At 56.3% G+C, this 21,377-nt stretch overlaps 1 protein-coding gene and 1 long non-coding RNA gene across 3 annotated transcripts in view; both read left to right on the top strand.

The window, feature by feature from the left end:
• Positions 1 to 21,377, top strand: part of LOC132224887 (uncharacterized) — a 133,035-nt gene that overhangs the window by 52,734 nt on the left and 58,924 nt on the right. The gene's annotated exons all lie outside the window — the stretch shown is intronic.
• Positions 10,506 to 21,377, top strand: part of CD99 (CD99 molecule (Xg blood group)) — a 30,956-nt gene continuing 20,084 nt past the window's right edge. Inside the window, exon 1 of one of the 2 annotated variants that reach the window (XM_059680026.1) lies at positions 10,506 to 10,663. In XM_059680026.1, the coding sequence (XP_059536009.1) occupies positions 10,597 to 10,663 (67 nt within the window). In that variant the 5' untranslated portion in view covers positions 10,506 to 10,596. The remainder of the gene's footprint in view (positions 10,664 to 21,377) is intronic. The other variant, XM_059680025.1, reaches the window with a different exon arrangement.

Below are 21,377 nucleotides of genomic sequence, written 5' to 3'. Positions count from 1 at the left end.
TCCCGGGTTCGATTCCCGGTCAGGGCACAGGCCCGGGTTGCGGGCTCGATTCCCAGGAGGGGGCGTGCCGGAGGCGGCCGATCCATGATTCTCTCTCCTCGTAGATCTTTCTCTCTCTCTCGCTCTCTGGAATCATTAAAAATATATTAAATAAAAATATCCTCAGGTAAGGATTAAATAATAATAATAATAATAGCAATAAATTATCCCTCAGTCTTCCCTATGTATAAAAGTCTAAGCAACCGAATGACCGGTCGACCGGTCGCTATGACACGCACTGACCACCAGGGGGGCAGAGGCTCAACACAGGAGCTGCCCCCTGGTGGTCAGTGCGCTGCCACAGCCAACCTCCTGCTGTCCGTCCCGCGGTCCCTCCCTCTGAAGGCCGGCCAGCCCCCCTTCCCCTCCCCGCACCTGTGCACGAATTCGAGCACCGGGCCTCTAGTGAAAAAATAAACAGATAAATAAGTAAACGAGGAAGGAAGGATAATTCTGCCTTTTTAAAAACAGAAAGGAAAGCAAAGATGGCTTTCTGGGGACAAAGGATTGGGGAGTGACTGACTGGGGTTCATTCTACTCAGTTCACCCACCGCCCCTCTCCCCGCCCCCCTCACACAGGCACCCCTGTCTCGTCGACCCCAGGACCTTTGCACGTGCTATTTCCTCCGCCCACAACATTCCTCCACCCCCTTTGGGAGACATGAATGCCACTTCCTTCTATGGCAGTGGTTCCCAAGAACGAGGGAACAGCCCTGGCTGGTGTGGCTCAGTGGATAGAGCGTCGGCCTGCGGACTGAAGGGTCCCGGGTTCGATTCCCGGTCAGGGCACACGCCCAGGTTGCGGGCTCGATCCCCAGTAGGGGGCGTGCGGGAGGCAGCCGGTCCATGATTCTCTCTTGTCATGGATGTTTCTCTCTCTCCCTCTCCCTTTTCCACTGAAATAAAATAAGTAAATAATAATGTTTAAAAAAAAGAGAATGCCTTAACAGTGAATTTTTTTTGCATTTGTGATGACTCTAGGGGCCTCATCTATGGCAGATTAACAGATATGGTGACATATTTATGCATCTCACTTCTCCATTCTGTGTTTTTGGCGATTTTTTCTTATCACTTCATATTATTATTATTAAAATATATTTTATTTTATTTTTTTAAATATATTTTATTCATTTTTTACGGAGAAGAAGGGAGAGGGATAGAGAGTCAGAAACATCGATGAGAGAGAAACATCCATCAGCCGCCTCCTGCACACCCCCCACTGGGGATGCGCCCACAACCCAGGTCCATGCCCTTGGCCGGAATCGAACCCGGGACCCTTCAGTCCGCAGGCCGGCGCTCTATCCACTGAGCCACACCGGCCAGGGCACATTATTATTATTTTTATTATTATTATTAACAATTTCCTAGCGATTTATTCCTCATTACGCCCACCGTCCTTCCGATCTTTTATTTCTCCCTTTCCTGGGTGCCATGTTCTTGGGAAGCTTCTGGAGACCGAGTTCCTGGCCTTTCCATCTTCCTCCGCGCGCATAGGAGTTCGCTTTTTGAATAATAAGGTTTACCCTGAGTGGCCAGCTCACGATGGCCACCCCATCGGTCCTTCATGGACACGTCCCAAATCACTGAATATTGAAAACTCCTGAAGGCAGCCAGGGGTGGGCAAACTCATGAGTCAACGGAGCCAAATGTCCACAGGACGACGACCGAAATCTCTTCGGAGAGCCGAATTTTTTTAAACTTAAACTATACGGGCAGGTACATTGCTATTCAGGTAATGAGGGGACGCCTCAGGCTGAGGAAGAGCCACGCTCAAGGGGCCAAAGAGCCGCATGTGGCTCGCGAGCCGGGGTTTGCCGACCACGGGCCTAAGCAAATACTCTCACGGTTTTATTATTATTATTATTATTATTAGTTATTTGCATAACTAATTCGCTTCATTGTACTGACGGGGGGTGGTCATCATAATCTGGCCACTCAGTGTGTATATGTATGAATATATGTATGTATATATGTATATATGTGTATACATATGTATATGTGTATATATGTGAATATATGTATAGGGTGTCCCAAAATTCACGCAAGGTTTGAATTCTGCGTGAGCATTAACAGCAACAACAAAAATAAAAGCCTGATTGGACTCGGTTTATTGAATCAGATTCTAATATCTGTTGCCCTTTGATGTCAATCCCTTCGATTCGATCAGCATCACCAAGTACCGATGATGGCCCAGGAGCCGGGACCAGGAAGACCGATGAAGACCGCGGCTTTGCGTCTGTGCCAGCAGAGCCGTGGAGGCCATGGACCCGATGTGCTGTCCCATACATAAACCCTAGACTGTGTCCTTTATGAATCAATAAAAAATTTACAGTTTTTAATGATAAACCTGTGTTTTCTATCAAAATGACTTCTTGCGTGAATTTTGGGACACCCTCTATTTGCAGACGGGCAAAGAGCAAGAATCTCAATGCCTTTCGAAAAAAATGGAAATATTCTGGAGGCGGTTGGGCCCGGCCGGCTTCCCACGCGGGAGACGAATCCCACACAGCGAGCCCTGGACAAGGGTCCCTGTGTCCGGCCGCTCGCTGGACACGGAGGAAAGAATGCAATGGAGGGAGGAGCTGTGTGCGGGGTAGGAAGCCCCATAGAAGAACCCCAGGCCCTGTGGGGATATTTCTGGCTCACGGGCGGCCGGGATTACATGGCCTCCTTCCCAGGAGGCGTCTGGGTTTTGGGTGCGTCCTCGAGAATCCAAGCTTTTGGCCCTGACCAAACGGGAAATTGATTTTTTAAAAAAATACATAAACCAGAGGCCGGGTGCACGAATTCGTGCACCAGTGGGGTCCCTCGGCCTGGCCTGCGGGATCGGGCCGAAACCGGCTCTCTGACATCCCCCGAGGGGTCCTGGATGGCGAGAGGGCGCAGGCCAAGCCGAGGGACCCCACGGGTGCATGATCGGGGCCGTGGAGGGAGACGGGAGGTTGGCCAGACCGGCTGGGACCGAGGGAGGGCTCCAGGGCGTGTCCGGCCGTCTCGCTCAGTCCCGATCGGCCGGACCCCAGCAGCAAGCGAACCTACCGGTGGGAGTGTCTTCCCCCTGGTGGTGGTCAGTGCAGTTAAGGGGCGATCAGGCCAGCAGGGGATCAGTTAGGGGCGATCAGGCAGGCAGGCGAGGGGTTAGGAGCCAGCAGTCCTGGATTGTGAGATGGATTGGGCCTAAACCGGCAGTCTGACATCCCCTGAGGGGTCCCGGATTGGAGAGGGTGCAGGCCGGGCTGAGGGACCGCTCCCCCCACACACTGTGCACGTATTTCGTACACCGAGCCTCTAGGAAATAAAATAAAACTACAATCAGTTTCCAGCCATAAGTGGATCTCGCGTTGGGGCCAAGCTGCCTGGGCTTGGCAGTAGCTGCTATAAATTTGTGTGGCTGGTGTGGCTCAGTGGATAGAGCGTCAGCCTGCGGACCGAAGGGTCCCGGGTTCAAGTCCGGTCAGGGGCATGTACCTCGGTTGCGGGCACATCCCCAGTGGGGAGGCGTGCAGGAGGCGGCCGATCGATGTTTCTCTCTCATCATGGATGTTTCTGACTCTCTCTCCCTCTCTGTAAAAAAAATCAAGAAAATATATTTTTTTTAAAAAAAGAAAATACGTAGAAAAGGGAATTGCTCTTTGAAGAGCCACTTTATCCCAGAACAAACAAGGAAGGTGATGTTCTTAGAATCGTCTCTCAGGGGGATGGCTTTGCAGAAGATAAACATCTCAGAGAGGATCTCAGATTCTGCTTTCATAGGCGGCCGATTGCCACAAAGACACCCCTTGCAGCCCGGCTGCTGTGGCTCAGTGGGTAGAGCGTCGGCCTGCAGACTGAAGGGTCCTGGGTTCGATTCCCGGTCCAGGGCACAGGCCCGGGTTGCAGGCTCCATCCCCAGTGTGGGGCGTGCAGGAGGCGGCCGGTCCGTGATTCTCCCTCATCCTGGATGTTTCTCCCTCTCCCTTCCTCTCTGAAATCCATACAAATAAATTAAAAAATAAATATATCTATGATCTGACTCTTAAAAGAAATCCACTCCCTGACCTCACACCTTCATTTCTATCGTTTTAATAAAAACAACAAACAAAATCAGAACTGCCCAGCAGGGGGCGTGCGGGAGGCAGCCGGTCCAGGATTCTCTCTCATCCTGGATGTTTCTCTCTCTCTCTCTCCCTCTCCCTTCCTCCCGGAAATCAACAAAAATATGTTCATTATTTTTTTTTTTACACGGCAGCTGAGCAGATCCTCTGAGTCTCCATCGCGTAATTTTTTTTTTTTTTTTTTGCAAAAAACAGCCACTTTTCGGGGAACCGCAGGTCTCCGTGGAGACGGTGGTAACAAAACAACAGACTCTGAGCATGAGTCATAGCCCATCAGCTAAGGGAGGGGGTAGGGGGGAGGGGGGACAGCGTCCTGGGTCGTTCTCTCTCTCTCTCTCTCTCTCTCTCTCTCTCTCTCTCTCTCTCGGTTGCCCCTAACAGCCTCTGCCTCAGCCCCACCACCATGGCTTTGTCCGGAAGGACGACCTTGCTGCTCCCCAGTGGGTGGTAAAACTCACCAGAAATGTCCCCAAAATCGAAGATCAAGCAAGTTGCGTAGATCGGTGGTTCCCCAACTTTCCTTGGCCGGGGAACCCCCTAAGCATCTCTAGAACCCCGATGCCCCCCTCCCCGCCCCCATCGAGACACAGAATTCTTCTTCTTCAGAAAGCGAACTCCTATTCTACCGGAAGGGCCCTACGAGGCCACTCCCTTGGTCTGCAGTCGCTGCCAAAGAAGACAGCGATGTCCACGAACCAGAAACTATAAGAGAACAGAAGGGGGCGCAGGCAAACCGAGGAAGAATCCACTAAGAAATTGTTTGAAACAGCCCTGGCCGGTGTGGCTCAGTGGGTAGAGCCTCGGCCGGCGGACTGAAGGGTCCCGGGTTCGATTCCCGGCCAAGGGCATGGACCTGGGTTGCGGGCACATCCCCAATCGGGGGGTGCAGGAGGCAGCTGATCGATGTTTCTAACTCTCTATCTCTCTCCCTTTCTCTCTGTAAAAAAACCAATAAAATATATTGAAAAATAAATTTAGAAAAAGACAGAAAAAGAAATTGTTTTAAATAATCATAATAATAACGACAGGAAGTGAAAGGGATCAAAACAGCAAGTAGAGTTTCAAGGCACAGAATAGAGAAATGAAAGGCATGAATACGTCACAATGTATATATATACATACTAGAGGCCCGGTGCACGAAATTCGTGCACGGGGGGCGGGGGGAGGGGGAAGAGGGGGGGTGTCCCTCAGCCCGGCCTGCACCCTCTCCAATCCGGGACCCCCCCGGGGGATGTCCGACTGCCGGCTTAGGCCCGATCCCTCCCGCCATCCGGGACCGCTGGCTCCTAACCGCTCACCTGCCTGCCTGCCTGATCGCCCCTAACCACTCTGCCTGCTGGCCTGCTCGCCCCCAACGGCCCCTCCCACTGGCCAGCTCACCCCCAACTTCCCTCCCCTCCTGGCCTGATCGCCCCTAACAGCCTCTGCCTGGGCCCCGCCACCATAGCTTTGTCCGGAAGGACGGCCGGAAGGTCTCCTGGTCTAATTAGCATCTTACCGTTTTCTTAGGATAGATAGAGGCCTGGTGCACGGGTGGGGACCAGCAGATCAGGCCTGAAGGGGGTTCCGGATCAGGGTGGGGGGCCCCTTGGGGAGCGTGGCCAGCCTGGACAAGGGGCTGGGACGGTTTGCAGGCTGGCCACACCCCCATCGGTGTGGGGTTCCCCACGGGGAGGGGGTGTGGCCGGCCTGGGCGAGGGGCTGGGGTCCCTGTGGGAGCGGTTTGCAGGCCGGCCAAGCCCCCGGCTTTGTCCGGAAGGTCTCCCAATCTAATAAGCATATGACTCTTTTATTCGTATAGATCAGGGGTGGGCAACCCCTGGCACGCGTGCCCAACACGGGACGCCGGTGTGGATCAGTGGTTAGAGCATCTTCTCATGAACCAAAGGGCCAAGGGTTCGACTCCCGGTCACGGGTATGTATCTGGGTTGCGGGTTCGACGCCCTGGCCCAGGTCTGGGCGCGTGCAGGAGGCAACTAATTGATGTCTCTCTCTCTCTCTTTCTATTTATCTCTCTCTCTCCCTCGTCCGCTCTCTGTAAAAAGCAATGGAGCTCAGCCGGTGTGGCTCAGGGGTTGGGCGTCGAACTATGAACCAGGAGGTCAGGGTTCGATTCCCGGTCAAGGGCACAGGCCCGGGTTGCGGGCTCGGTACCCAGTGGGGGGCGTGCAGGAGGCGGCCGGTCCATAATTCTCTCTCATCCCTGATATTTCTCTCTCTCTCTCTTCCTTCCTCTCTGAAATCAACAAAAACAAATTCAAAATCAATAAAAGTAACAATTTCAAAGGCACGGTTTCTTCTTGTTTTCCTCCCTGCAACTATATATTTTTTAAAATATATTTTATTGATTTTTTTACAGCGAGGAAGGGAGAGGGATAGAGAGTTAGAAACATCGATGATGAGAGAGAAACATCGATCAGCTGCCTCCTGCACACCCCTCACTGGGGACGTGCCCACAACCCAGGTCCATGCCCTTGACCGGGAATCGAACCCGGGACCCTTCAGTCCGCAGGCCGACGCTCTACCCACTGAGCCACACCGGCCAGGGCTGAAACTATCTTTTTGGATCTGTCCTCTGTCCCTTGTCCGGCTCCTGTGCCTGTCAGACACCCCAGGCGTGTCCCACCCCCTCGGCCAGCCTCCCCCAATCCCTTCCGCCCTCCACCTTGAGTGACAGTTGCTGGCTCAGCAGGGCTGGGACTGGGGGCGGGGGGTGGACGGGGGTTGGGGTGTGTGTGTCGGGGGCTGAGTCACCCCGGGAGGAGCCGCCAAGTGCAAATCACTCGCAGATCCTGGGCTCGGACCGGCGGGTGCGATGCCAGAAGGTGACTCAGGCCTATTTCAAGGCCTGAGATGTTGGCTGGGCGCCCACTGCGGATACTCGAGCAGAAATTTGAAGCTGAACATCTTCCTTAAAAAAAAAAAAAAAAAAAAAAGAGCCCTGGCTGGTGTGGCTCAGTGGATAGCGCATTGGCCTGCGGACTGAAGGGTCCCGGGTTCGATTCCGGTCAAGGGCATGGACCTGGGTTGCGGGCACATCCCCAGTGGGGGGCTGTGCAGGAGGCAGCTGGTTGATGTTTGTCTCTCATAGATGTTTCTAACTCTCTCTCCCTCTCCCTTCCTCTCTGTAAAAAATCAATAAAATATATTTTTTAAAAAATGGTTAAAAGTTGCAGTGGAATCGAATGAACAAGATAAACAGGTGGATGGTCTGGACCCAGAGCCTCGGAAGCCGGGAACAGAGTGTGGAAACTGGGAGGGAGGGGGGGTGGGTGTGTACTAATAGTTAGGGGCGATCAGGCCAGAAGGGGAGGGCAATTAGGGGCGATCAGGCCGGCAGGGGAGAGCAGTTAGGGGAGATCAGGCCGGCAGGGGAGGGCAGTTAGGGGCAATCAGGCCGGCAGGGGAGAGCAGTTAGGGGAGATCAGGCCGGCAGAGGAGGGCAGTTAGGGGCGATCAGGCCGGCAGGGGAGGGCAGTTAGGGGCGACCAGGCCGGCAGGGGGGGGGCAGTTAGGGGCGATAAGGCCGGCAGGGGGGGGCAGTTAGGGGCGATCAGGCCGGCAGGGGAGAGCAGTTAGGGGAGATCAGGCCGGCAGGGGAGGGCAGTTGGGGGCGATCAGACCGGCAGGGGAGGGCGGTTAGGGGCGATCAGGCCGGCAGGGGAGGGCAGTTAGGGGCGACCAGGCCGGCAGGGGAGGGCAGTTGGGGGCGATCAGGCCGGCAGAGGAGGGCAGTTAGGGGCGATCAGGCCGGCAGGGGAGGGCAGTTAGGGGCGACCAGGCCGGCAGGGGAGGGCAGTTAGGGGCGACCAGGCCGGCAGGGGGGGGGCAGTTAGGGGCGATAAGGCCGGCAGGGGAGGGCAGTTAGGGGTGATCAGGCCGGCAGGGGAGAGCAGTTAGGGGAGATCAGGCTGGGGGGGGGCAGTTAGGGGCGATCAGGCCGGCAGGGGAGGGCAGTTAGGGGCGATCAGGCTGGTGGGGGGGGCAGTTAGGGGCGATCAGGCCGGCAGGGGAGGGCGGTTAGGGGCGATCAGGCCGGCAGGGGAGGGCAGTTAGGGGCGATCAGGCCGGCAGGGGAGGGCAGTTAGGGGAGTTCAGGCTGGTGGGGGGGGCAGTTAGGGGCGATCAGGCCCGCAGGGGAGGGCAGTTAGGGGAGTTCAGGCTGGTGGGGGGGGCAGTTAGGGGCGATCAGGCCCGCAGGGGAGGGCAGTTAGGGGAGTTCAGGCTGGTGGGGGGGGCAGTTAGGGGGCGATCAGGCCGGCAGGGGAGAGCAGTTTGGGGCGATCAGGCCAGGTGGGGAGGGCAGTTAGGGGCGATCAGGCCAGGAGGGGAGAGCAGTTAGGGGCGATCAGGCCAGAAGGGGAGGGCAGTTAGGGGCGATCAGGCCGTCAGGGGAGGGCAGTTAGGGGCGATCAGGCCGGCAGGGGAGGGCAGTTAGGGGCGATCAGGCCAGGAGGGGAGGGCAGTTAGGGGCGATCAGGCCGGCAGGGGAGGGCAGTTAGGGGCGATCAGGCCGGCAGGGGAGGGCAGTTAGGGGTGATCAGGCCGGCAGGGGAGAGCAGTTAGGGGAGATCAGGCTGGGGGGGGGGCAGTTAGGGGCGATCAGGCTGGTGGGGGGGGCAGTTAGGGGCGATCAGGCCAGGAGGGGAGAGCAGTTAGGGGCGATCAGGCCAGAAGGGGAGGGCAGTTAGGGGCGATCAGGCCGTCAGGGGAGGGCAGTTAGGGGCGATCAGGCCGGCAGGGGAGGGCGGTTAGGGGCGATCAGGCCGGCAGGGGAGGGCAGTTAGGGGCGATCAGGCCGGCAGGGGAGGGCAGTTAGGGGAGTTCAGGCTGGTGGGGGGGGCAGTTAGGGGCGATCAGGCCCGCAGGGGAGGGCAGTTAGGGGAGTTCAGGCTGGTGGGGGGGGGCAGTTAGGGGCGATCAGGCCCGCAGGGGAGGGCAGTTAGGGGAGTTCAGGCTGGTGGGGGGGGGCAGTTAGGGGGCGATCAGGCCGGCAGGGGAGAGCAGTTTGGGGCGATCAGGCCAGGTGGGGAGGGCAGTTAGGGGCGATCAGGCCAGGAGGGGAGAGCAGTTAGGGGCGATCAGGCCGTCAGGGGAGGGCAGTTAGGGGCGATCAGGCCGTCAGGGGAGGGCAGTTAGGGGCGATCAGGCCGGCAGGGGAGGGCAGTTAGGGGCGATCAGGCCAGGAGGGGAGGGCAGTTAGGGGCGATCAGGCCGGCAGGGGAGGGCAGTTAGGGGCGATCAGGCCAGGAGGGGAGGGCAGTTGGGGGCGATCAGACCGGCAGGGGAGGGCGGTTAGGGGCGATCAGGCCGGCAGGGGAGGGCAGTTAGGGGCGACCAGGCCGGCAGGGGAGGGCAGTTGGGGGCGATCAGGCCGGCAGAGGAGGGCAGTTAGGGGCGATCTGGCCGGCAGGGGAGGGCAGTTAGGGGCGACCAGGCCGGCAGGGGAGGGCAGTTAGGGGCGACCAGGCCGGCAGGGGGGGGGCAGTTAGGGGCGTTCAGGCCGGCAGGGGAGGGCAGTTAGGGGCGATCAGGCCGGCAGGGGAGGGCAGTTAGGGGCGATCAGGCCAGGAGGGGAGGGCAGTTAGGGGCGATCAGGCCGGCAGGGGAGGGCAGTTAGGGGCGATCAGGCCAGGAGGGGAGAGCAGTTAGGGGCGATCAGGCCGGCAGGGGAGGGCAGTTAGGGGCGATCAGGCCGGCAGGGGAGGGCAGTTAGGGGCGATCAGGCCAGGAGGGGAGGGCAGTTAGGGGCGATCAGGCCGGCAGGGGAGGGCAGTTAGGGGCGATCAGGCCAGGAGGGGAGAGCAGTTAGGGGCGATCAGGCCAGAAGGGGAGGGCAGTTAGGGGCGATCAGGCCGGCAGGGGAGGGCAGTTAGGGGCGATCAGGCCGGCAGGGGAGGGCAGTTAGGGGGCCACCGCCCGGACCTCCCCCCAAAAGATAGCCTTTCACTCGCTCTCCCTGGCCCCACGGGGCTGGAAGGGGGTCCCGTTGGAGCCTGGAGGGGGCTGTGGAGAGAAGACGGGGGTCCCCTACCGCCGCCCCCCCCAGTTTGATGAGCAGGGAGCGGATGGAGGGCGCAGGGTGCGCCTTAAGGGGGGGCGGGGTTTGGAGGAGAAATTATGGGGATCGGGTCCCTCCCGGCCACTTTTGGGGGAACCCGGGGGTCCCCGTTCGCAGCAGATAGAGGTCCCCCAACTTTTTCTCGGCTCAGCCATCCAGGGGGAGACCCGGCCCGCCCCCCCCCCCCCCAGCTCCGTCCGCGCGCTCGGGGCCCCGGGCTCAGAAGGGACAGGGCGCCAGGGCCGCGCCCCTCCGCCTCCACCAGCCGCCGGCTCCGCCCTGGGCCGGGGCGGGGCGGGGTGGGGTGTGTGTCGGGGGTGGGGGGTGGGGTCTGTCCCCCGGCACCGCCGCCCCGCGCGCTGGAGACTCAGGATCCTGCCTTGTGCGCGCTCCGGCCTCACCATGGCGCGCTGGGCGGTCCTCGCGCTGCTGCTGATCGGCCTCCGGGACGCTCGGGTGTCCGGCCAAGGTGAGCGCGCGGCCGGGCCGTTGGGGGGACCCAGTGGGGGGACCAGGTCCCCGGGGAAGGCGGAGGGCGCCCTGGGTAGGAGCGGGCCCTGAGGGGGCGCACGGGGTAGGAGTGGGTCTTGGGGGGGGGGCGCACGGGGTGGGAGGGGGCGCTGAGGACGCGCCCGGGCGCGAAGGGGTCCTGGGAACGAAGGGGCGCGCGCGAAGTTGACGGGGGCGCACGGGGTGGGATGGGACCCTAATGGGGCGCGCACGGGGGCCCCCCGCGCTTTCACCGCCGCCGCCGGGAGCGACTCGGGGTGCCCACGGGTGGCCGACGCCCCGAGGAGGCAGCCGGGTGAGTTTCCTGCAACTTTTTTTTCCCTGGGCCGCGCGAATCCTCACCTTTTTTTCTTTTTTCTTTTTTTCCTCAAAATCCTCAGCTCTGAACAGTCCGTCGCCAGGGCCTGGGGGAGCGGTGCGATTCGGTTTCCGAACTCCGGGGGGTTCGGGGGAGACCCGCTTTGGGGCGCCCCCCTCCCACCCCGCGCGGGCCGGCTTCTCCCCCGAAGCGCGCGCCTTTGTTCTGGGGCGCGCGCGCAGCCACGCCCGGCCTCTCCGGCCTAAATTTGGACGCGGCTCGGGAGCCGGACAGCCGGGCTGGGCGGGAGGGGGGGGGGGGGGGGGGAGGTTAGACAACAGTCCGCCCTGGACACGGGCAGAAACACGTGGAGAAACACGGTCTCAGACTCGCCGAGTGTCTCCGGGTCGCCGGCATCGGAGCGCTGGCGGGGGGGAGGGGGGAGAATGCGGGGGGCGGGGGGGGCGCCCGGGTCTGGAGACAGACAAGGAACGGGTTTCTCAGTGGATACAATGTTGCCAGGAGAGGATTCCGGAAACGGAGTTTCCCGGGGGAAAGACAGGAAAGGGTCCTCAAATGGATACAATGTTGCCACCGGCACCTCGGCGGATACAATGTTGCTAATTGGACCCGCAATGGATACAATGTTGCAAAGAGAGGATTCCGGAAACGGGATTTCCCGGGGGAAAGACAGGACAGGGTCCTCTTTGGATACAATGTTGCCAACAGGGTCCCTCGGCGGATACAATGTTGCAAAGGAGAGAGAATTCAGGAAACGCAAAGTTTTCCGAGGTGGGAAACCCGGCGCTTCCCCGCCCCCCCCCCCGCCCGCCACCCCCCGCCCCCGCCCCCCCCCCTCCCCCGCGCCGCCATCCCGGCCATTTCCAAGTTTGCGATTTTCTTTCTCCTTTTTAAAATGAAAGCTGGATCGGGTCTTGTCTGCCCCTCCTTCCCTCCTTTCCCCCCTCCCTTCCTTTTAAAGGGAGAGTTGAGCCCTGGCCGGTGTGGCTCAGTGGATAGAGAGTCGCCCCGCGGACTGAAGGGTCCCGGGTTCGAGTCCCGGGCGAGGGCATGGACCTTGGCTGCGGGCACATCCCCAGTGGGGGGCGTGCAGGAGGCAGCTGATCGATGTTTCTCTCTCATCGATGTTTCTTAACTCTCTCTCCCTCTCCCTTCCTCTCTGTAAAAAATCAACAAAATATATTTTTTTAAAAAAATAATAAGGAAAGTTGGGGTATTGTCTGTCCCTCCCTCCCTCCCTCCCTCCCTTCCTTCCTTCCTCTCTCTCTGCTTTTTAAAGGAACTTTGAGATGGTGGCCGGCGAGCCAGCGGGTGTGGCGTTTGATAACTTTCTCCAGGAGTTTAACGGCTGCCTGATTGTTTATTATGTAATAAACAGCCGTTCGTTTATGGGGCCAGGGGGGCGGGAATGGAGTTTCAGGGCCGGTTGGATGGGCGGATGGGCGGATGGGCGGATGGGCGGATGGGCGGGATGGTCAGATGGACGGATGGTCGGATGGACGGATGGTCAGATGGGCTGATGGGTGGATGGGCGGATGGTTAGATGGACGGATGGGCGGATGGGCGGATGGACGGATGGTCGGATGGGCCGATGGTCGGATAGGCGGATGGATGGATGGGCGGATGGGCAGATGGTCGAATGGACGGATGGTTAGATGGGCGGATGGTCAGATGGACGGATGGTCGGATGGACAGATGGTCGGATGGTCCGATGGGCAGATGGGCGGATGGTCGGATGGGCGGTGGACATACTTCTGGGACCAGAAATGGCAGGAACGAGAGAGGAGGCATCTGGGAAAATGACCCCTGATTCATGGGGGACGTCTCTCTCCCTCTCTCTCTCTCTCTCTCTCTCGTTCCTACATGTCCTTCCCCATCCCACGGGGCTGCCCCACCACCGAAATCATTTCTTTCTTTATTAAAGAAATATTTTTATTGATTTTAGACAGGAAGGGAGAGGGCGATGGAGAGAGAGAATCATGGACCGGCCGCCTACTGGGGATCCAGCCCTCAACACAGGTCTGTGCCCTTGACCAGGAATCGAACCCGGGACCTCCTGGTTCCTAGGTGGACGCTCAACCACTGGGCCACACCGGCCGGGTTGTAGCAGAATTTACAAAACGCTCAGGGACCCTGGCCACTGTGGCTCAGTGGACAGAGCATCGGCCTGCGGACTGATGGGTCCTGGGTTCGATTTCCGGTCAAAGGCACCTGCCCGGGTTGCAGGCTCGATCCCCAGTAGGGGGCGTGCAGGAGGCGGCCGACCCATGATTCTCTCTCCTCATGGATGTTTCTCTCTCTCCCTCCCCCTCTGAAATTAATAAAAAAAATATATTTCCAGCTGGTGTTTCCTTCAAGGGGGAGACACAGGGACACCCCCGTGGAGATCCAGCTCCTCCTCCTCCCCCCCTCACCCCCTTTTTCCAATCACCAGGGTCAGTTTCCGGGGAGACGGGCCCGCCTGCGGGGATGACTGGGTGGGACCCCAGACGGTTGGAGGATGTGTCTGTGCAGACTGGCCGGCCTTCCCTGGGGGTTCCTGGGCCTACGTCGCCTCGTTCAGAGGCCAGATGGATATTTAATATATTTAATGCGTTTTTTATTGATTTTTACAGAGAGGAAGGGAGAGGGAGAGAGAGATTTGAGCATCCAGGATGAGAGAGAATCAGGGACCGGCCGCCTCCTGCACGCCCCCTATTGGGGGTCGAGCCTGCAACCCGGGCCTGTGCCCTTGACCAGGAATCGAACCCGGGACCCTTGTGTCTGAGGGCTGACGCTCTATCCATTGAGCCACACCGGCCAGGGCATTAAAAAAATTATATATTTTGCATTGATTTCAGAGAGGAAGGGAGGAGGGGAGAGAGATTGAAGCATCCATGATGAGAGAGAATCATGGACCGGCCGCCTCCTGCACACCCCCGACTGGGGATCGAGCCCACAACCCAGGCCTGTGCCCTGGACCGGGAATCGAACCCGGGACCTCCAGGTTCCTAGGTCGACGCTCAGCCACTGAGCCACACCGGCCGGGTCCAGACTGTCATTTTATTTTTTATTTTTTTAAACATGTTTTTATTGATTTCAGAGAGAGGAAGGGAGAGGGAGAGAGAGAGAGGGAGAGGGAGAGAAATATCCGTGATGAGAGAGAATCATGCATCGGCCGCCTCCTGCACGCCCCCCACACTGGGGATGGAGCCTGCAACCCGGGCTTGTGCCCTGGACTGGGAATCGAACCCGGGACCCTTCAGTCCCTGGGCCGATATACTCCATGCACTGAGCCACACCGGCCAGGGCTCATTCCTCTCTGCAGCTGGTCCGGCCTGGAGTTCCCTTTCTTGAAATTCCTGTTTTAATTCTTTGCATTGCTGGGTCCTCCCTCCCCCTCCCCCCAGCCACCACCCCCCCCCCCCCCCCCTAGTTTTGGGTGAGTAACAGATGGGTGTGTTTCGGCTTTGTCTCAGGATGACTCAGTCTTGCCATCATCCCTGGTGTGGCCTCACGAGTCATATTATAATTTTGCTTTTTTTTTTTTTTTTTTAAATCAAAATCTCCGAAACAGGAAACATGATACTTCCTTTGTACTCACCGGGGAGGTGGAGGCAAACCACAAAGCAGAGTTTTTGCAAAAAGAAAGCCCGTTGAGGCCGGAGCACGGGCTGCGAGTCCAGGCGTTCAAGGGGGAGAATTGGGCCCCGGCCGGTGTGGCTCAGTGGGTAGAGCGTCGGCCTGCGGACTGCAGGGTCCCGGGTTCGATTCCCGGTCAAGGGCACAGGCCCAGGTGGAGGGTTCGATCCCCAGCAGGGGGTGTGCAGGAGGCAGCCGATGCATGATTCTCTCTCATCATGAATGTCTCTCTCCCTCTCTCTCCCTCTCCCTTCCTCTCTCTGAAATCAATAACAAATATATTTAACAATCAATCCATGTGTTGAGCGGACTGCCTGCTTCGCCTCTGCCCGCTGCCCTTCTGTTCTCTGTATCATTGAGCCTGTTTTTTAAAATATATATATTTTTATTGATTTTTTTATAGAGCAAAAGAGAGGGATAGAGAGTCAGACACATCGATGAGAGAGAAACATCGATCAGCTGCCTCCTGCACGCCCCCCCACTGGGGATGTGCCCGCAACCCAGGTACATGCCCTTGACGGGAATCGAACCAGGGACCCTCCAATCCGCAGGCCGACGCTCTATCTACTGAGCCACACCAGCTAGGGCTCGATGAGTCTGTTTTTATTTTGCTTGTGAGGTTATGTTGTTACTAACCTTCCACAAATGAGTGAGATCGGGGGATCCGTGTCTCTCTCCGACCGGCCTGTGTCTCTCAGCATCCAGCTCTCCAGGTCCCTCCGTGCCGTCTCAAAGGGTAAGAGGCCCCACCTTTTTCAGGGCTGCGTAGTATTCCACGGCGTCCATGGACCTCAGCTGTTTTCAATCCACTCGTCGGCCGATGGGCACCTGGGCTGTTTCGAGATCTGAGCGGTTGTCAATGGCGCTGCGATGGACATAGGGGTGCCTATGCCCTTTCTGATGGGTGTTTCTGGTTTCTGGGGATCTATTCCGAGAAGTGGGGTCCCTGGGTCCAATGGCCTATCCATGGTTAATTATTTGGGGAAACTCCATCCTGTTCTCCACAGTGGCTGCCCCCGTCTGCCTTCCCGCCAGCAGTGAAGGAGGGTTCCTTTCTCTCCGCATCCTCGCCAGCACTGGTCGTTTGTCGATTTTTTTTTTTTTTTTGATAGGAGCCATTCTGACAGGGGAGAGGTGGTATCTGGTTGTCATTTTATTTTATTCTTTTTTAAAATATATTTTATTGATTTATTTTTTATTTATTTCTTTAAAAAATATATTTTATTGATTTTTTTACAGAGAGGAAGGGAGAGGGATAGAGAGTCGGAAACATCGATGAGAGAGAAACATCGATCAGCCGCCTCCTGCACGCCCCCCACTGGGGATGTGCCCGCAACCCAGGTCCGTGCCCTTGGCCGGGAATCGAACCCGGGGCCCTTCAGTCCGCAGGCCGGCGCTCTACCCACTGAGCCACACCGGCTAGGGCCTTTATTTTTTGTATTTTTTTTTAAATATATTTTTATTGATGTCAGAGAGGAAGGGAGAGGGAGAAGGAGAGACATAGAAACATCCATGATGAGAGAGAAACATCGATCGGCTGCCTCCTGCACGCCCCCGCACTGGGGATGGACCCCGCAATCCGGGCCTGTGCCCTTGACCGGGAATCGAACCCGGGACCCTTCAGCCCGCAGGCCGGCGCTCTAGCCACTGAGCCACACCGGCCGGGGCCCGCCGTGTTCATCCTCCGGTGCGGAGGGAGCGGGCCGCCCCTGAAATGCCTGAGCAGGGGATGCTGGGAAAAGATGACTCGCGCTCATGCCGTGCACCCGGAATTCCTGCTGCCTCGCTTCCTGCAGCAGCACCAGGTGTGGCCCAGTGGGTAGCGCGTCCGGCCTGTGGACCAGAGGGTCCCGGGTTCGATTCCCGCTCCAGGGCACAGGCCCGGGTTGTGGGCTTGATCCCCGGCCCGGGCCCTGGTCGGGGGTCCGGGGGGCGGCGGATTGTGCAGGAGGCAACCCATCGAGGTGTCTCTCTCTCATGTCGATGTTTCTCTCTCTCTCTCTCTCTCTCTCTCTCTCTCTCTAAAAATCAATGGTTCCCAGAGTGATTTTTTAAGGGGGGGCCATTCGAGAAGGAGTGACGGACAGCGAATTTTATTTTTATTTTATTTTATTTTATTTGTTTTATTTTATTTTATTTTATTTTATTTTATTTTATATTTTATTTTATTTTTGCATTTCTTAGGGTTCTAGGCGCCTCATCTGCAGGAGATAAATATGGATGGTGACATATTGGTGCATTTCGCGTTCTCTGTTCTATGGCTTGAAGCTCTGCTATTGGCTATTTTTCTCGTATCACTTCATTTTATTATTTATTATTATTATTATTATTATTATTATTATTATTTAAAACCATTCCTGAGTGATTTCTTCCTCGGGACTTGCATAGTCTTTTATTTCTCTCTTTCATGGATGCCATGATGGTGTGGCTCCGTGGATAGAGCGTCGACCGGCGGACTGAAGGGTCCCGAGTTCGATTCCCGGTCAAGGGCATGGACCTCGGTTATGGGGTCGATCCCCAGTAGGGGGCGCGCAGGAGGCAGCCGATCGATGCTTCTCTCTCTTCCCTGTTTCGAGCCCTCTATCCCTCTCCCATTCCTCTCTAATATTATCATACTTTAAAATGCCTTTTTCTTTTTCCTCTTGAAATATGAATGTTTATGGCAGGTCATGTTATTATTCTATTTAAGGTCGTTTTTCTTGAGTAATTGGTGGGGATTTGCAGGTAACATGATTATAGTTTAAAATCGTTTCTCTTTTTTTATTAAAATACACTTTTACTGATTTTTAGAGAAGGGAGAGGGAGAGAGAGAAAGATCAAAAATGAGAGAGAATCACGGATCGGCTGCCTCCTGCACGCCCCCTACTGGGGATCGAGCCCGCAACCCGGGCGTGTGCCCTTGACCGGGAATCGAACCCGGGACCCTGCAGTCCGCAGGCCGACGCTCTATCCACTGAGCCACACCGGCCAGGGCTAAAATCGTTTTTTTTTCTTGCGATATTAATGTTTAGTACATGTATTATTCTATTTAAGAAAGAAATAAAAGTAAAATATTAAGAAAAAGATGAGTGCAAACTTATCCTCAGCTGAGGATTAACCACACAACAACAACAACAAAATAATAATAATAATAGGGCGTAAAAAAAAAAGGAAAAGGGAATTTGTGGCCTGACGTTACCTGTGGACACAGAACCCATAAATTCTATCGTCCCTGCAGTCAACGGACATGCAGGGCTATAGATTTTTTTTTAAAAAGTCCTGCCAGAAGGCACTAAATACCAGCCAACTTCTGCTTTTATCGGCCGCCTTCTCGTGCGGAAAGGGTGTGGGCTCCGTGCAGACTGTGAGTTAAAACGATTCTGTGTTTTTTTTTTCTTTTCTTTTTCCGGCGTGATCAGCAGAAAGTGGGCATCGCCCCATGCAAGGGTCCGGCCACGAGAATTGCTGGGTGTTCGGCAGAAAAGGGAAGGTGTGGTTGGGGTTCCGGGGGAGGGGGAGGGGGGAAGTGGGGGGGGTATAAGCAGCTGCGCCCCAGGGATGGGGGCTGCGTGGATGGTGAGGGTGGGGTGTCTACCGGCTGAGGAAGTGGCCTGAGGAGCAGGGCCTGGGCTGGAGTGAGGGAGGGTGCGAGGGGGAGGCGGTAGATGCTGGGTAGAGGGGTGGGTGGGTGGACATGAGAGAGGGTGGGTGGATGGATGGACGGACAGATGGATGGATGGATGGATGGATGGATGGATGGAGAGATGGACATGATAGATGATTGATGTATTGATGGATGGATGGATGGATGGATGGATGGATGGATGGATGAATGGATGGATGGATGGATGGATGGATGGATGGATGGATGGACAGATGGACATGATAGATGATTGATGTATTGATGGATGGACAAAATAGATGATTGATGGATGGATGGATAAATGGACATGTAGATGATAGCTTGAAAGATAGAGAATAGATGGATAGAAGATAGAGATAGAGAGGAGATATCTTTTTATACATCCATCCATCCACCCACCCACCCACCCACACATTCATCCATCCATCCATCCGTCCATCCATCCATCCATCCATCCATCCATCCATCCACCCACCCATCCACCCATCCATCCATCCATCATCTATCATGTCCATCTGTCCATCCATCCATCCATCCATCCATCCATCCATCCATCCATCCATCCATCATCTATCATGTCCATCTGTCCATCCATCCATCCATCCATCCATCCATCCATCCATCCATCCATCCATCCATCCATTCATCCATCCATCCATCCACTCATCTATCATGTTCATCTGTCCATCCATCCATCCACCCACCCACCCACCCACCCACCCACACATCCATCCATCCATGAGGAATGACGGAGGCTTCCCAGAGGAGGCGTCCTTCCCCCGGGGCTTTGAGGCATCCATAGGAGTTCTCCTGGATGGGAAGAAGGGGGTTGGTTTTGATGGCCAAGGAGAGCGTCCGAGCGAAGGCTCGAGCAGTGTGGAGGCGCCCAAACCGTGTGACCCTCAGGGCCTCACGACGCATTCGCGAGATGCTGGGGGTGATGGTCCATTCTCCAGGGACACACAGTGGCACCTACTGGACACCCCAGGAACTATGAGGACAGACTGGGGTTAACTGGGTTCCGGAACCTGTACTGTGCAGCAGGGGTGATATGGCCGGCAGGGGAGGGCAGTTGTGGGCGATCAGGCCGGCAGGGGAGGGGCAGTTAGGGGCGATCAGGCCGGCAGGGGAGGGGCAGTTAGGGGCGATCAGGCAGGCAGGGGAGGGCAGTTGGGGGCAACCAGGCCAGCAGGGGAGGGCAGTTAGGGGCGATCAGGCAGGCAGGGGAGGGCAGTTGGGGGCAACCAGGCCAGCAGGGGAGAGCAGTTAGGGGCGATCAGGCCGGCAGGGGAGGGGCAGTTAGGGGCGATCAGGCAGGCAGGGGAGAGCAGTTAGGGGCGATCAGGCCGGCAGGGGAGAGCAGTTAGGGGCGATCAGGCCGGCAGGGGAGGGGCAGTTAGGGGCGACCAGGCAGGCAGGGGAGGGCAGTTGGGGGCAACCAGGCCAGCAGGGGAGGGCAGTTAGGGGCGATCAGGCCGGCAGGGGAGGGCAGTTGGGGGCGACCAGGCCAGCAGGGGAGGGCAGTTAGGGGCGATCAGGCCGGCAGGGGAGGGCAGTTGGGGGCAACCAGGCCAGCAGGGGAGGGCGGTTAGGGGCGATCAGGCCGGCAGGGGAGGGCAGTTAGGGGCGATCAGACCTGCGCGATCGGGCCTAAACCGGCAGTCGGACATCCCCGGAGGGGTCCTGGATTGGAGAGGGTGCAGGCTGGCCTTAGGGGACCCCCCCTCCCCATGCACGAATTTGATGCACCGGGCCTCTAATCTGAAAATAAAATTTAAAAAATCAGTGGAAAAAATATCCTGGAGTGAGAGATTTAAAAAAAAAAGAGAAGGGAGAATGCTCTGAGCATGAGTCATGCCCGTCACCCGGTGGGTGGGGCCCTGGCCTCGCCCTGGGGTGACTCACGGCCTGTTTTCCTCACATCTGGAGTTTGGAGGGGCCGCCTGGGAACGGGGACCACCTGGGCTCCGGCTCACAAGTTTAGGGGGACACCCAGGCGTGGCAGGTTCTGCAGCTGGAAGGTTTCACGTCTGTGTCCCTGGGGCACCCGTGGGCCCATCCCCCGCGACCTCATGGTTCACGGTGCCCAGCTTGGAGCTGCCAGACCAGTTCTCCCACGTCGGTGACAAGCAGCTCAGGGAAAGGTCACAGGTGTGGTTGTCTCGAGGATCCTCTCTCTCTCTCTCTCTCTCTCTCTCTCTCTCTCTCCTTCCTTCCATCCTTCCTTCCTTCTTTCTTTCATTCATTTTTTTTTTTACATTAAGGGATAGCTGCCCTAGCTGGTTCGGCTCAGTAGATAGAGCGTCAGACTGCGGACTGAAGGGTCCCGGGTTCGATTCCCGGTCAAGGGCACAGGCCCGGGGTGTGGGCTCCATCCCCAGTGGGGGGCGTGTAGGAGGCAGCAGGTCCGTGATTCTCTCTCCTCATGGATATTTTTCTCTCTCTCCCTTCCTTGCTGTTTTCAAAACAAGAATATAATCTATAATAATAAATGCATATCATGCTAATTAGACCGGACGTCCTTCCGGACAACCTTCTGGACGAAACCGGGGCTGCAAGGGTTGAGGGAAGCCACAACGGGTGCGAGGGTAAGGCTCTTGCATGAATTTCTGTACATCGAGCCTCTAGTAAATAAATAAATGGATTGTTACCTTTAAAAAAATCTATCTATCTATATCTATATCTATCTATATCTATATCTATATCATCTATATCTATATCTATATCTATATCTATATCATCTATATCTGTATCTATATCTATATCTATATCTATCTATATCTATATCTATACCTATACCTGTATCTGTATCTGTATCTATATCTATATCTATACCTATACCTATATCTATATCTATATCTATACCTATACCTATACCTATATCTATATCTATATCTATATCTATACCTATACCTATATCTATACCTATACCTATAGCTATATCTATATCTATATCTATATCTATATCTATATCTATATCTATATCTATATCTATATCTATATCTATATCATCTATATCTATATCTGTATCTATATCTATGTCTATATCTATATCTATATCTATATCTATATCTATATCTATATCTATATCTATATCATCTATATCTATAT

The sequence above is a fragment of the Myotis daubentonii genome, chromosome X (assembly GCF_963259705.1).
Source record: "Myotis daubentonii chromosome X, mMyoDau2.1, whole genome shotgun sequence".
In the NCBI taxonomy this organism is placed as follows: Eukaryota; Metazoa; Chordata; class Mammalia; order Chiroptera; family Vespertilionidae; genus Myotis; species Myotis daubentonii.
The sequence above is the reverse complement of the archived record's forward strand: the minus strand, read 5'-3'. Positions and strand labels throughout refer to the sequence as shown.